The sequence below is a fragment of the Solea senegalensis genome, linkage group LG7, assembly GCF_019176455.1.
Source record: "Solea senegalensis isolate Sse05_10M linkage group LG7, IFAPA_SoseM_1, whole genome shotgun sequence".
NCBI classification, from domain to species: domain Eukaryota; kingdom Metazoa; phylum Chordata; class Actinopteri; order Pleuronectiformes; family Soleidae; genus Solea; species Solea senegalensis.
Genome location: NC_058027.1, coordinates 7,047,313 through 7,064,244, shown reverse-complemented (window position 1 = coordinate 7,064,244; position 16,932 = coordinate 7,047,313). Strand labels below are relative to the sequence as shown.

General features: G+C 44.7%; 1 protein-coding gene across 2 annotated transcripts in view; it reads right to left on the bottom strand.

Annotated features, from left to right (window-relative positions):
- The window catches only part of rasa3 (RAS p21 protein activator 3), a 46,602-nt gene extending 30,096 nt beyond the window's left edge, over nucleotides 1-16,506 (bottom strand). For both annotated transcript variants that reach the window (XM_044031157.1, XM_044031158.1), the window contains exon 1: nucleotides 16,275-16,506. In XM_044031157.1, the coding sequence (XP_043887092.1) occupies nucleotides 16,275-16,329 (55 nt within the window). In that variant the 5' untranslated portion in view covers nucleotides 16,330-16,506. The remainder of the gene's footprint in view (nucleotides 1-16,274) is intronic.
- Between the last annotated feature and the right edge of the window lie 426 nt (nucleotides 16,507-16,932).

The window sequence follows — 16,932 nt, the reverse complement described above, 5'->3', positions numbered from 1 at the left end:
TTTATTACTTTTTGAATCTTGCACCTGGCAAGTACTCCATATTACAAAAAACTAAAAAATAACACTAAAACGAATCTAACGAAACAAAACTAAAGCATTTACAAAAATAAAAACTAATTAAAAACTAGCAAACCCAGACAAAACATTTTATTAAAACTACCTTGATTTAGTTTAAAAATACAGGGTGAAGGTCAGCACCCTTTTTGTGACCCACAAATGTACAACCCACTCAAACACAATGAATACAAGGACATACAAATGGGACCAAACTCCTGGTGAGATATCGCAGCTGCTAGAATGTAACGTGATATTGAGTACACATTCATGAAATGCTTTGACCCGTGGTTTAGTGTGAATGGAACCGCAGCTATGCATGTGCATGTGGAAGTGTACGTGTGGAACACGGAAAGCATAATCCAAGCCTTGAGGGTACATGGTACCCACGATACGCGATATATGGTCCACGATACCAGTACCATATCACGATACAACGACTCTATGTCTAATACATATTATATCTTTAGATGATAATAATATTGTAATCATGTTCTTAGCGTTAGATAAAGGTCTGATCAGTTCAGTTAGTGAATCAATCACAAAACAAAATAACATCATAAATTGAATAAACAATCATTTTAATTCAGTGCCAACACTTTAGATTTATCTGCTTTTATCTGCAGCTGCTATGTTAATGTTAAAGAAACCAGTTTAGCTGCTGAGGTTTCCAGCAAAAGTTGGCGCAATGTTGGAGGAACAATGTGTTACAAAGAAAGGCGAGTTTACCATTACAGTCTACAACAACACACTCTCTGCAATTAACTGCAGTTCAGTTACTGATCAAACTCACGCTCTACAAAGCCAAGCCCAGAGCTAATGTTCACACACATCTGTTAGTCTCAATGGAAACCTTGAAAACTAAAACACACACCTGTCAGTTCAATCTGCTCGTATGTTACAAATATGGGTCAAAAATTATCCCAATCATTTCACAATCAATTTATAAATCTACGCAACTCTCTGAAAATAAAGTCACCTGTAACTCTTGGTTATCTAAATATGTTCAGTAACAGGCTTGGTACACAGAGTGGTGAGAAGACATTGTATCTTTTGCAGGCACAGGAAGAGGGAGAGCGTGTTCACCACAACCCCATGTTGTGAAACCGGATTAAATAACCATGAGTTGATCCATTTGCAACACAAATCCATGTGATAGTTCAGGCTTTTTCAAGTGTGGTTGTTATGGTAATTGACAGGAGAAAAGCCCAAAAAAAACAATGCATATAATAAAGAAAAATAAATGAAGGACACAGTGGAGATGCACTGTTGTGATGACACATGCAGAAACTGCAGCCAGTCTATTCCCACTTAGATTCTGCCCAAGATCAGTTTGGAACACCAATTAAACGGTTCCAACAATGTGTGAGTACTTGGTGGAACAGCACCTATTAAATGCTGGAAAGTCTCTTTGTGCAAAAGTGAAACTGCATACAGCACAGATTATGAACCCGCAGCATTCACTTCACGCATGGAAGTTTCATGGAGTCAAAACAATGAAAAGTTCACTCTTAAGAGTGTGTTAGCATGTTTTACTAAGATCGACATGGATCCCCTGCACTTCATCGACCCTTGTCATAAAGATCATTAGTTGATGTGAGGATGAAGCAGCGTGTAGAGACATGATCCAGGCTGCACTGGATACGGAGAGCTTGTTAGTTCGATGAGATCCTCCTAAATATTTTCATAGATCTTTAATTGATTTATTCTTTGAAGCATGAATATTAATCTATACTCTATAATTGCAATGCCTTGACTCAAGTAAGTACACACAATCCCAGCCATAACAAAATATTTGATACAAAAAAAAAATGGTACAGAATTGGAATAATAATTTATTTTGGTGTTTCGGTTTTGACCAACAATTTTCATTTTGGTGCATCCCTAGTAAACAGAAAAGAATACACATATACAGTATTTGATAGGGATATCCGATATTGGCATTTTTACTGATATTTGATCCAATATTGTCCAACACTTAATTTCTGATACCAATATCAATTGATACAGATATATACAGGCTTTTTTCCACAAAACAAATTTTTGGTCACATCACATATCTCCTGTCGTGGAATTAAAACATATTGCCATATTGTAAAATGTTCCTAAAGGCCAGAAAAACCCCAGAAAAACCTTATTTCCCAGAGCGACGTCACGCACACACCAAATCGTGGTCATGTGGCGCTACTGTCAGGGAACCGTACGATATGAAAACTTTATGAAAATAAAGATAAATTAGGGCAAAGGGGTTTTTTTCTCTAATTTTTTTTTTTTAAATATAACGACAAAGCAGGTATTAGTTATTTATTCGTTGCTCATTATCATTTATTTTCAAACATCGATGTATTAACGAGCTGCTGTGTGGATTCATTGAGGAGAGGAGACTGACATGACACGAGGCAGATGACAGTGTGAACTGTGGAGCTGTGACCGTGTGATGCACCGAGACCTGCATGAGACCTGCACTCACTTCACCACAGATTCCCAGGAAGGCTGCGCGTCTTATGTCACTATCTGTTTATAAAGTTACAGATAAATGTGATGAACACATGAATTAGAGTTGAAGATGAGTTCTAAAACTACTTTTAACACATTGTTATTGTTCCTAGTAATATGATTATGAGTCTGCAGGTTTTCTGGCCAGACCTTATTTGAATTTTTTTTGATCATAAGAAATGCAACCAGAAGTCAGAAACTTTTGCAGCGTATGTGCTCTGCGAGACACTCCATAGGAATGACCGGAGCCAAAGGGGCGGTGCGCTATCCAGTTCTTATAATACATCCATGGTTGGGAGAGTAGGTGGGCGGAGCTTCCATGCACGTCTTGACTTTGTTACTCATAAATGTGTTCTAAATTAACTAAATGTGGTATGTTTGTGCAGGCATGGTGCAGTAATCATTGTTGTACTGTTTTCATACATGTTTAACTAGATTACTGCGACTTTTGTGTTTTTGTGTTCATGCAGTTAATGACCCTCTGGGTTTTCACTGGTGTCTTGCGCAACGCTGCGACTGTCAAAATAAAAGGCACTTCCTGTTCTATTGAATTTCCTCTTCTCATTATTGCTTACTGCAACTCCACTATATACCAAGCATTTACTCGCACATGCAAAATGCAGGCATTATTTTATCGGGTTTTCATTATCGGCAGAAGAACCGATATCACGCAGAAGAGCCTGATATCGTGCCGATATTATCGGACATCCATATATATTGGGTTTGGTGTAGAGCTTACAGAACAAAGACAAAACAAAGATATACTGTATATTGAGTGGATCTATGGAATTAATTAGAAATGAAATTGAATGAATGTAATACCTACAATAGATTTAACAACCTCATGTAGCCCTGATGCCCCCAGTACCAGGGGCATCGTAGCACGCAGCAACAAACCTGTCTGATAAACACAGACATGCTGCATATCCACAGAAATGTCAGAAACTCAGCTAAATAAAAATTTATGTTCAACAAATACAGTTAAAACACCAATTGAAACCGGTGCAGGTGTAGAAAACACTGTGACAGTGTAAACACATTGATCAGCAGCACTGGGGAATCAGCGTGATCATGTAAACAAAGAAGAAATGTTTTTTCACTTTACAACCAAGATTCACTGATCCAGCTTCAAAATAAGAGCAATACAACAACTTGCTTTCAGGAATACTACCACAAATGTTCTTTATAAATTTGTAAAAATGGCAAGGAGAAAAAAGATGTGACTATATATATTAGATATTATTAGATATGCTAATTGAGCTTGACAATGGCAGTGACCCAGAATACCATCACAGGAAAGGTATGTAATCTCAGTTTTACTAATGAATACTTTTTATTTTATATCTCACAAGTGTTATCTTAATTTTGATTTATTTTAGGTTTTTTCTGACTTCCTGTTTTTCCCATTCAGTTTTTTTTATGCACTAATTGTAAACGCACATAAAAAGACGTTGTGTGGAAGTATGTCATACTTCAAAATCGGAACCAATTTCTAATGATTTGCCACAACAGAAAATCCTCTGACACCTGCAGTTATCTGGATGTCCATCCGTCTTATGTAAAGCTTTGTGGATGTTTTGTCAGAATGTAGAGGTCATCCTGGGGAGAAACCAAGTGGAATTCTGCCATAGGGGCGAGTGAAGGACAACCTCAGGGAGTGGCAGTCTAGGTAAACTCTCCAGGCCTATATTTACCACTGCTGACAGTGCATGCTGGGTCTGTGATGATACTTCCCCCTCATTCCTAGTAATTTGTTTTCCTGGAGATCACAGCCCAGATTATTACACCACCAAGTTCCACTGCTGGCGTCTCACGTCCGCCCGCTTCCATGTAGAGTCGCGACACCAGGTTTTTTTGGGGTTCTTCTCGCATGAAAATACACTGTAAATGTTGTTAAAACAAAACAAACAGAGCAGTATATTTTCCTACTTCCTGTCCCACTCATGCTCAATTCCGCTGAATATTTATACGGAATTGATCCACCAGAAATAGAAGTGTGTATCCACTCTGACGCCCTCTATATTGGGGGTGTGCCTAGAGGACAAAGCACCGGGAAAGTGGCGAAAGCCCGGGAAGAGCCAGCTAATACAAAAATTCAAATGTAATGGGAGGTGTTTAGCCAGAGAGGAAGTACAGTTGCAAGAAAAAGTATAGGAACCCCTCAGAATTATCTAGATTTCACTGAAAACCAATAAAAACAAATGAATAGTAATAAAACACGATTTTTGCTTCAGTTGCTTCAGTCATTGCAAGACAGATAGATGACATTCATTTATGGCACAAAGGAACTGTGTTATTCTGTATCCAAAACAATGAGCAGAATAGCATTCACCCGTTATTTACTGTGTCTTTCATGCAGGGCTGCGTATGATGACACAACACGAGCTCTGAAGAAAAGTACCTGTCCCCTTACTGCTGTCTTTATGACAGCTTTAGCTGCATCTTTATGACACTGACCAAATGGAAACTAAACTGAGTATGACTCTTGAATTTCATTGTTCAACAGACACATCTGATATGTTGTGTAATATATAAAATAAACTCCTTTTTACCCCTGAAAGTTTCACCTTTTATCTTCTATCATCTAAGTATCTTTGAAGCTGCTGTGATATCATATTTCTCTGCATTTGAATGGATCTGTCAAGGCAGTGATTAGATCAGCAGAATACAGTTCCTTTAAGCGCTGTTTTGAAATTAAAATATTATTAATAGTTTTGGGAATGTGGTTTTATATTTAAGCCTCCGACCACAAGTAAAGAGAAGGTTTTTAGACATTTTAACCCCTCTCTCTCTCTCTGTCTCCTTTCACTCTATTCACTAGACACATAAAACTGTTTATCGCTTATGCATTTTTATTTTTTACTATGAAACTTATTCTTCAAATAGACAGATAGATCAAATTGTGCAATATATTACCATACTTATCATTGAAATGTATAACAATACGTTGTATCATCACCCCCATGTTAAACACAGTCATTTTAGAGTGAAAGAGGTGCTGTTTATATTTATACATACACATTCGAGTGCAGTTTGACAAACAATGACAGGAGAAGTGTATATGTTGCTGATAATTAGTGCCATGTCCTGCAGTCTTAATTAAGAATTTGGATAAATCTCCTCGGTTGTGGCTTCCCACAGAATGAATCAGGGTACAAACATGTTGACAGTATTGTTAATGTTGTGGCGGGCACTCAGAGGTGTGTTCTCTCACCCAGTGGGTTTCTGGGTAAGGGGTGGTTCTGTATATATATATATCTGCTGTATGGGGGCACATGTGCTCTCGCTGTTAACTGATACTGAATAAACCTGTGAAACTCACCTAAGTCTCAGCCTTTCCTCATCCTGCCACATTGGTGACCCTGTTTTGAACATGTTCGACGAAGCAGAGGAGTGTGATTCCTCTTCGGCAAACAGTGGACATGCCTCCTCTTCAGCCATGGCCCAACTCCCGCCGGCCGGCTTTACCGGGCCGGTGAAGCTTCCGGAGTTTTGGCAGAGTGACCCTGCTCCATGGTTTGAGCACATCGAGGCGCTTTTCCACCTGCGAGGAATAACGGCTGACGACTCCAGGTATTATTTGGTGGTCGCGGCACTGGATCAGCAGTCCACTCGCCGCGTGATGCAGCTCCTGCGCGCCCCGCCGCGGCACGGAAAGTACGCCGCGCTCAAGCAGTTTCTTCTCCGGCGCTACAGCCTGTCTCCCGCGGAAAGAGCGGATAAGCTGCTTTCGCTTCCCGGTTTGGGCGATGGTTCGGCGGTGGACCTGATGGATGGTATGCTGTCGTTACTGGGCACGGAGGACGGTGGTTTCCTTTTCCCGCATATCTTCCTGCGCCAACTCCCGCTGCCGGTGCGCACAGCCCTGGCGAACTCCCCGTGCCTGGCCGCTGGCGACTTCCGCGGTTTGGCTGAGGAAGCGGATCGGATCCTGCTGACTTCCAGACGTGTTTCCGTACAGGGTGTGGCGTCGGATTACCTGCAGCCCACGGTGGAGGGCGCGGATTCGGCGATGACGGCTGGAGTCTCCACCAGAAGGCGGCGAGGAGACCTGTGTTTCTTCCACCAGCGTTTTGGCGGCAAGGCTCGGCGCTGCGTTCCTCCGTGCGCGTTCGAGGCACCGGGAAACGGCGGAGCCGGCGCTCAATAGCAGCTGTGGGCGCTGGTGATCGAGAGGAGCTGCTTTTTGTTAAAGACACACTGTCAGGTGGACGGTTTCTGGTGGACTCCGGCTCCCAGAAGAGTCTTCTTCCCCCCGCACCAGCGGACCTGTCGGCCCGTGGCAGCGGCCCACGGTTGAGTGCAGCCAACGGCTCCTCTATCGAGACATTTGGTACCAGGTCTGTGACTGTATGTTTCAATGGACGCAAATTTCAGTTTGACTTTGTGTTAGCCTCCATTACAGTTCCCATTATCGGGGCAGATTTTCTCTGTACTAATGGTTTGCTAGTGGATGTCGCTAATCGCCGTTTGATTGATGCTGTGTCTTTTGCTACCTTTCCATGTCAGACAGGGGGCTCCGGGCCGTTAACACACGCTAACTTTGCGGCATCGGGTGATGTTTTTCAGCGTTTACTGGCAGATTTTCCGTCTTTGACGACCCCCGCGTTTTCTACGGCGGTTACTAAGCACGGCGTAGAACACTTCATTCCGACTACAGGTCCGCCAGTTTTCGCACGCGCGCGGCGCCTTGACACTGTTAAATTAGCTACGGCTAAGGAGGAGTTCGCTACCATGGAGCGTTTAGGGATCGTGAGGCGTTCGAACAGCCCGTGGGCCTCGCCGCTCCATATGGTGCCCTAGGCGGATGGGTCTTGGCGGCCGTGTGGTGACTTTCGCCGCCTGAATAACATTACTGCACATGACCGTTATCCCATTCCGCACATTCAGGATTTTTCGGTCCGCCTGGCGGGAATGACGATTTTCTCTAAGGTGGATCTGGTGCGTGGTTATCATCAGGTTCCCGTGCGCGCGGAGGACGTGGCTAAAACCGCGGTGATTACGCCATTCGGGCTTTTCGAGTTCCTGCGCATGCCGTTTGGCCTCAAGGGCGCGGCACAAACATTTCAGAGGCTGATGGACTCGGTGTTGCGTGACCTCGCGTTCGTTTTCGTCTATCTGGATGACATTTTGGTGGCCAGCCCGTCGGCTGGTGAGCACCTGTCGCACCTTAAGCAAGTTTTCCGGCGCCTCGATGAACATGGCTTGATTGTCAACACAGCAAAATGTCAGTTTGGACTGCCGGTGATAGATTTCTTGGGCCATCGCATTTCGTCGCAGGGTGCGGTTCCTTTGCCTTCTAAGGTGCAAGTGGTGGCGGATTTTCCCCGTCCGGTCTCGGTCAAGTCCTTGCAGGAGTTTTTGGGCATGGTGAACTTCTATAACCGTTTCCTACCTCGTGCTGCCCACCTCTTGTTGCCTCTATATGGGGCCTTGAGGCTGAAGAAGGCCAACGACCAGGTCGACTGGACCCCTGAACGCATTCAGGCCTTTGATGGGGCTAAGTCTGCCCTGGCAAACGCGGCGCTCCTAGCGCATCCTGCGTCTCGGGCGTCCATTGCTCTCACAACCGATGCGTCAGACGTGGCTGTGGGGGCGGTGGTCGAGCAGTGTGTGGCTGGTGCATGGCAGCCTCTCGCGTTTTTTAGCCGTAGTTTGCGAGACAATGAGCGCAAATACAGCGTTTTTGACCGGGAACTGTTAGCGCTTTACCTGGCTACCCGCCATTTCCGTTTCCTGCTGGAGGGCCGCTCTTTCACTGCTTATGTCGACCACAAACCGTTAACGTTTGCTATGGCGAAGGTGACTGAGCCGTGGTCTGCTCGCCAGCAGCGCCACTTGGCAGCCATCTCCGAGTTCACGACAGACATTCAGCATGTGGCGGGTAAAGCGAACCCTGTTGCGGATTGCCTGTCGCGGGTGCTGGTGTGTCCTGTGCATCTAGGGGTTGATTTTTCCGCTATGGCTGCCGATCAGCCTGGTGATCCCGATATCCTTGCGCTTAGGTCCACCAGTACCGGTCTCACATTGGAGGAGGCGGTGGTGCAAGACGGTGGTCCCGCCCTCCTTTGCGATGTCTCAACTGGCCGTCCCCGCCCGGTCGTGCCAGTCATTTGGCGCCGTCGAGTTTTCGATATGGTTCATTCACTCTCTCATCCAGGGGTCCGGGCGTCGGTGCGGTTGGTGGCGTCTAAGTTTGTCTGGCCTGGCCTGCGCAAAGAGGTCAAGGAGTGGGCAGCCGCGTGTGTGGCTTGTCAGCGCGCTAAAGTTCACCAACACACTAGGGCGCCCCTCGAGCCGTTTCCGATTCCGGCCAGGCGTTTTGACCATGTGCATGTTGACCTGGTGGGACCTCTACCTCCCTCACAGGGTTTCACGCACCTGCTCACAATGGTGGATCGGACCACCAGGTGGCCAGAGGCGGTTCCTCTGTCCTCCACGACATCCGCGGACGTGGCACGCGCGTTTCTTTCTGCTTGGGTCGCGCGTTTCGGTTCCCCATCGGACATCACCTCTGACAGGGGCTCTCAGTTCGTTTCGGACCTCTGGTCTGCATTGGCAAAGTCTCTGGGGACGCAGGTTCACCGTACTACCGCGTACCATCCTCAGGCTAACGGCTTGTGTGAACGCTTTCACCGGTCGCTTAAAGCGTCGTTGCGTGCTGCACTCTCTGATGCTAACTGGGTGGATCGTTTGCCTTGGGTGATGCTTGGGTTGCGCTCAGCTCCTAAGGAGGACCTGGATGCTTCACCCGCAGAGTTGGTCCTCGGACAGCCGCTCCGTGTTCCAGGGGAGTTTTTGCCTGCGAGCTCGGCCCCCTGTTCCTTTCCTGTTGCGTGTCCTCCGTCTGATGCCGCTTTTGCTCCGGTGCCGGTTCACCACTTTTCTCCTCGGTCATTTGTGCCTGCAGAGCTCGGGACGGCCCGTTTTGTTTTTGTGCGGCATGACGCTCACCGGTCGCCCCTCCAGCCTCCTTACGATGGCCCGTTTAGGGTGCTGGAGGCGGGCTCGAAAAGTTTTGTGCTGGATATGGGCGGGCGTCGAGAGCGTGTTTCGTTGGATAGACTCAAGCCGGCTCATTTCGTGGCCGGTGAGGAAGTGTTACCGGCCCGGGTTCCCCGTCGGGGTCGCCCCCCTTCCAAGGCCCCTGTTGTGTCTTCTCCGGCTGTGTGTCCTACGTTGGACCCTGTTGTGGTCGATTTCTCTCCTGCCTGTCGCCCCCCTGTGGTTTCGGACGTGGGGCGGCGTACCCGTTATGGCAGACTGGTTAAGCCTCCTGTGAGGTACTGATTCTTACCCTGGGGTTTCCCTCTGGATGTTCGGGGGGGGGCTGTGTGGCGGGCACTCAGAGGTGTGTTCTCTCACCCAGTGGGTTTCTGGGTAAGGGGTGGTTCTGTATATATATATATCTGCTGTATGGGGGCACATGTGCTCTCGCTGTTAACTGATACTGAATAAACCTGTGAAACTCACCTAAGTCTCAGCCTTTCCTCATCCTGCCACAATGTTGTCAATGCTGTTTGATTTATGATAACTTTTATTTTCTTTCTTTATTTCCCTTTCTTTCCCCTGGCTCGGTTCATTCTTTGTTATTATATCTGTTATGTGTATAACGTCTTCCTCTCTGTTGTTGGTGTAGTGTTACAGCACAAACTACAGTCCTGGCATATGTACTACAGCGTTTTGAGTCATTTTGGGCAGGGACGATTCCTGAAACAACGCTGTGTCCACAGGAAACTTTCTTAACACACAGAAGAAAAAGATTGTTTATGTTGCGCTCCATTTCTGTGAGGATGTGGCCTGAGCGGGGCCGTGTCTCTGAGCGCTGACAGAATGACAGAAGAAGCACAGCCTGCTCCTGTATGTGAAACACCACTTATTTCCCTCAATCTGTCTCTCACTACATCTGCTTTGTATTAGCTTGTTGCCATGCAGGAAAAAACACACTTCTTTTGTAGTCTATTCCAGCCGATCGGGAAGTGAATTGGGGGTTGTTTCCTGTTTCCTGTGTTCACCCAGATGATACAAACTCAGACCCTGTAGCTCAATTCAGCTCCCAAAATCATCTCTGTTCCTCCAGGCAACAATGAGGATTCATCACCTGGCACAGTGTAATAATAATAAACTCTCTCTCTCTCTCTCCCCCTGCTACAAATATGTGACTTTCAGCTTTGTTTCCAGCCTTTTATGTAGACATTACTAGGAGCAGAGCACCATGGGAATCAGGCCTCCTCATTTGTTAGAATTAGGTGGTTTCCAGTTAAGCTGGTGGCTGGAGGCCAGGTTGAGTCCAACTCTGGTCAACTCGTGAAATTACTACTGTATACACACAGTAGTAATTTCAATCTCATTCGCATCATCTGTTAGTCCAATTTTGAGAAATTTAATTTAGTACAATTTCAGTCAGAAAAGTATGTTAACATGTATTATATAAGGGTGGTTTTGTGTAGCTCAACTTCATAGTTACAGGTAGTGGCTAACACTGATACCTCACAGCAAGAAGGTCACCAGTGTGAATCCCGCTTCAACTGACTGCCTTTCTGTGTGGAGTTTGCATGTTGTTAATAACATGATATGTCTGTATTAGTCAGTTTTCGTGCCTTTGTCAATCATTCCAAATGTGACCACAAGAAAAAGGTGCTAATTCCAAACAAGAATCATTTTCAGGCGCCACTTCCCAGCAGGCTTTTCAATTCAAATCTGGCAGCACTGAGCACTCAGCTCTAATTGGCCATCTCCACTGGATAAATATGAGCCTCGCCCACCAGATCGCTGCCTTACAGCACCTACAATGCCCATGAAGTCACATAAACAATAGAACACTGCACCAGTGTTTCCATTACAGAGTGTGCTGTAAACAATTACACCCAGACTCTTTACCTGAGGGGAGGGGGAGATGAAAGAGTTATCAATGGATATGGAAACAGTTGGTGAGGGAGCAAGGTGGGAGAGTGGAGTTGGCTTTGGTGGACAGGTAGAGCTGGGTGTCGTCTATGTAGCAGTGAAAGTGGTGTTTATGGAAGATATTGCCAAGGGGGAGAAGGGGGCCAGGGCTCTGTCCTGGGGCACACTTGTAGTGATGGGGGACTAGATCAGATGTGAATGATTTTAACTGAATGAACTGAGTATGGCCGGCATGGTGTGTGAGATGGTGTCAAAGGCCATATTCAGATCAAGCAGAATGTGTATCCAGAGTCAGCTGCAAGGAGGAGGTCGTTGGTGATTTTCTGTTTCAGTGCTATGGAAGCCCTCGGAAACCAGACTGAAACTGCTCATATAGAATATGAGAAAGATGGGTGTGGTTGTTTTTGATGAAATAAGTTTAAAATGGAAACCAGTTCTACAGTCATTCTTTTTTCTTTCACTCAATAGATGATTGAACATTCATTTGAAAATAAGAACTAAATGATCTGTAAATATCTTGATGACCACTCAAAGCTGCTTAACTACAGTTGCCATTCACTCACACATTCATCTGTGCAGTGCATTTTTCAGTCACACGTCTCTCATACCTGGTACTTTTTTAGTACCTGCTCAGGCGAGGTTTCAAGCAAGCTGAGCCGATATTAAATGTGACGTCGACAACCTGCCGGCCCCTGGTGGAAGAGTCATTAGCGCGTCGTCCAACACAGAAATCAAATGGCACTTTTCCACTATAAAGTTCCAGCACGGCTCGACTCTACACAGTTTGGTATCGTTGTCCATTATTAGAGTACCTCCTCAACGTGGGTGGAATCATCATAGCACGGCTGCATGACACTGCTGTGATGTTGTTTTATATGCGACACACAACTAGTGACTAGTGAATTGTAAAGCAAATATTAACGACTGCTGTGTGAATCATTAGACTCAGATAATTAAAAAGATTTGTTTCCAAAATTGTTCATTGCTGCCTACATGACACCGTCTGACACAGTCACTGAACTGAAGTGTGGCAAAGGGGGTTGTGCCGGTTTTCGGCAGTGCAGTCGCTAAATACACCAAACTCCTCTGTTAAATATTGAGATTTTAGACATCGTTAAATGTTGGAGATTATTGCATGTCTTCAGGATGTTTAAGTCTTCGGTATCGGCGAGTACTGTAGTCCATGCACCAATCCGATACCACGTCATTTCCGACACGGTTCTTCTTCGCCGCTCTTGAAACAGTTGCGCTGTGCTGTTTTAGAGGTGTGAAGAAGAACTTATCACCCGACACCTGTAGACAAGGAGCTAACGTTAGCTCATCATGTCGGCGGTTTGACAGTATTTGTCAGTTAGCTCCGTTAGCGTTGTTAGCTGCGCTAGCTCCGTTAGCGCGCCTACAGTCAAACTGGAGCAGCTCGTTTATTAAACGAAAAGAGCAGTGCTACAACTAACCAGCGTACCTGTGTCCTGCGTATGTATGCCTCTGTTTTTAAAGTTTAGCGTTACTTCAGAGACTAATTTTAACAATCTGGAGTCATGTAAAAATTATAAACGCGCGTCCTTTCCCGGTCAGTCGTCATGGAAACATGAAGCTCTGCCGGTGCTGTGGTGTTTGGACCAGAGTCAAAACGAACGTACAAGCTGAAAAACGAAATAACATATCACTGGTAAAAATAAATGGTGTTTTCGTTCATGTTTTACAGAGGGTTTAACCTGAGCCAAACCTTACAACCAATGATAATCATATCACAGTCATGCAGGCGTAGTATGATATTTTTTTTTTTAATAACACACTGGTATCGGTACTCTGTATCGGCCGATACCCACAGCACAAGTATCGGAATCGGTATCGGGAGGGAAAAAATGGTATCGTAACATCTCTAGTTCAGTTTGGTTCCTGTGTCTGATGTCACACTCATGACTCATGGTCTGACGGACAGCCGTGGGACTGTGTAGTGGAAAAGCGCCAAAACCAAACAAAGCAGTTTCACGCAGCTGTGTTACGATGACTCTGCCCACGTTGAGGAGGTACTATATCATACCAATGCCAAACCAAGTGGAGTCGAGCCGTGTTGTGCTATATTGTGGAAAAGCTCACCAGGATCGTTGGTTTGTTAATACCATTTATCAACTGTAGGCGGCACTACAAGAGCAAATCCTACTTTGTATTACTTTAAAATTAAGAGTAACTTTCTATATTAGTTTAACTGCTGTTTCATTTTAATGGCTGCTATCACCCTGCAGTCTCACAATGAGTTTGTGTATGTGTTGCCAAGTTTTCCATCTGCCCATCTCTTCTGTTGCATGTTTGGAGTCCAGTCAAACCAGACCGCAAAGCCAGGTTGCCAGATGTCAGTGAGAACCAAAGGAGACAGTAAAAAATGTCCCACAGTGACCCGAGATAACGAGGCTAGTGGGAACGCACCAAAAATACTTTTTGTTGCTAAACATTTTGTGCAACAAATCAATGAACTAGAACTGAACCCTGAATTTGTCAGACATGTTATACATGGTGTGTCTGGTCAAAATCACTAGACTGAATATTAACAAATGAAATACAGACCATCAAATATGAAGTAAAACACAGTCTCACTAAAATACGTCAAAGTACATATACTAAAAATGTTAGTTGAAAGAGCAACAGCATATTAACTTAACTTAGCAAGGAACATCTCTCTGTTCCTCACATAATGTAGCCTTATAACATTCACATTTAGCAGGCACCACAATGTGAAGTGCCACCTTTCACCTTGTTTGGATAAGACATGCGATGATAAACAGGTATGGGTACTGCGCTAGTCCAAGAAATTTGGTGTGCACTTCAGGATCTGCAAAAATGGTCTGGTTTGACTGGGAGTATTAAGAAATTATTTTTCTTTGGGTTTTGAGAGAGCACCGCCTACTGGGAACACAAATTGTGCAATTGTTGTTTTTTTTTGCTCATACTTCCTGCTAAATTCACTAACCAGTGGAGGCTGAGCAGAAAAACTTGTCTCAAAGTAATGATATTGTTTGGATGTGTTGTGGGAGTGTATTCCAGAGTTGGAGAGCAGAACGCCTGAATGAACAGCTGAATGACCCAATGTCCCATTGTGGACAGACGGGCAGGTGAGATGGAGAGGAGGGAGGCTGAGGAGGAACAGAGAAAGCGGGAAGGTGTGTAAGTGTAGAGCAGGTCAGTAAGGTATGGAGGGCTTTGAATATTAAAAGAAGGATTTTGAAGTTTCAATGTGAGCCACTGAGTTCTGAACCAGTTGAAGTTTATAAAGGGATTTCTGAGGTAAACCATTCAGGAGAGAGAGATACTATGAGACACACAAACAACATAAAGTCACAGATGAGAGCTGTGGCAGTGCAGCTGACCATGTGCGGAACAATCATTGATCTGTATTGTTCATTCACGTAAAACAATGTCTGTGAAAAGAGGTTTGGTTTTCTCCTCCCCTTATTTTACGTTTCAGTTACACTGTTAATCTTCAACACTATTTTTTGTCACCCAACAAGACAAAGACAGTGAATACCAGCGCATGAGAGAGGTGGGACTCTAACACCATTCGTTTTCACATAGTAGCGTATTTGTTGTCTACAAAAACCCATTTTAGGTCTCTTACAACATTGTATCTGTGTGGATAAAACACCAATATGATAAAAACAAAAAACTATATGTATAAATACGCCTGCTGTTGCCATTTGAAATTACCTGGGCTTTAAAGAAAAAACAGGCATTCAGTCATGGTCATAGCGCCACCTTTTAGCAATGGGATACTGTATATGCCCTGTGTGACAAACTTCATTCAGTTTTTGTAAAATTTCACAAGCATGACAAGAGGTCCATCCTCAACACCTACGTCTACATGTAAATAACTAACCATCACTGTCTGGCAACCAGAAGTACAACTTCAGTGATAAACATTGTTAAATTTACATGAAGCGGTCTAGGCGTGGTCTACATTTGCTATACTCTAACAAAACAAATAATTGGTGGCCACTCTCTTTGGCCATTGGGTGACCAGTGGGTGGCATCAAGGCCACTGGGTGACCAGTGGGTGGCATCAAGGCCATTGGGTGACCAGTGAGTGGCAACACCATCTTCCATCGAACAAAATCCAGAAAACTATGACATTCAGAGCTACATCTTAAGGTACCCGGGTCTTAAGATGCCCGGGTCACAGTTTCTTCATGCCCTGACATGCATGGTGGTTCAAGGGCCCGTACAGTGGTAATTGCAGCCCAAGTTCTATTTTCTTTTTCCATGTACTGCAAAATTTGCATTTGTCTGATATCCTCTATTTCTTACATAACATTTAAGTTACTGAAACTGTGCTTGCTGTAAAACAAAACTTGCTGCATGTGATACACACGTCACCTACAGACCCACTGTCTGGAAACATACACATCTAAATAGAGAAATGCAGACTAACAATCAATAGCAGCTAAGCAGTCAAGCAAAAGCTTTTCGGGGAGGCAGGGGGAGAGAAGAGGGAACAATAATATGACAAACTGTGGCTGCTATGGTGTAATAAAGGTTTACTTAATGTGATGTGACAATGTACATATTTGGAGCCGTTTATGTCTGTATATCAATTCTTACTAATTCAACTCTCCAAAAATCGTCTAAACAAACATAATCAGGGTCCTAATGCCAGCTGCCAAACATCCTCAATTCTAAATGTATCTGCTTTACATGTTCAGTTTCGTACTCGTGATGTGAGGAACAAAAACGGACAAAATAGAGTAAGAAACCTCCAGCCTTGGCCCATTAATATGGAGACATCCATTCTGACACTCAGACAGGGGGGTAGGGATTTTTCTTCTTACCTATTTTTATTCTAACGCTCTGGAAAACCCGCAGACCTTCCTCTTCCACCGCCATGTTCTCACCGTGGCTCTTTCCCTTTTTCAGAAGACAGTCCACGCCACGGTGATGGTTTCTGGCCTCTCAAGCACACGAGTAATCCAGGGATTCTGCACATCTATGCACTCTGGACAGCGACCGCCGCTGCTGGCTGGGTAAGTACGAGAGAGAGACTGGCTATGGCGCATCAGCAGCAGCAGCAGCGACAGCGACAGAGGAGGAGGTGTGGCTTCACGCAACACCGCCCACGCATGGGGGTATGAAGGGTGACTCGTGGGGGGAGGGAGGGAGAGAGAGAGAGTGCAAAGCATTGTTCAGACACAAGAGAGACATTTTGAATCATAGTCAAATAGACAACAAGCTACAACCTAATTATTTAATTGGCAATGTTGACATTTTATTTAAAAAATACCTTGGTTTTTAATAGTCTTAATTATTTTGGCAAACACACTCTCTTGCTTGTGTTTTGGAATTTGTGTGTGTTTTCCTCTCTTGCTTGTGTTTTGGGATTTGTGTGTGTTTTCCCTCTTGCTTGTGTTTTGGGATTTGTGTGTGTTTTCCTCTCTTTTGTGTTTTGGGATTTGTGTGTGTTTTCCTCTGCTTGTGTTTTGGGATTTGTGT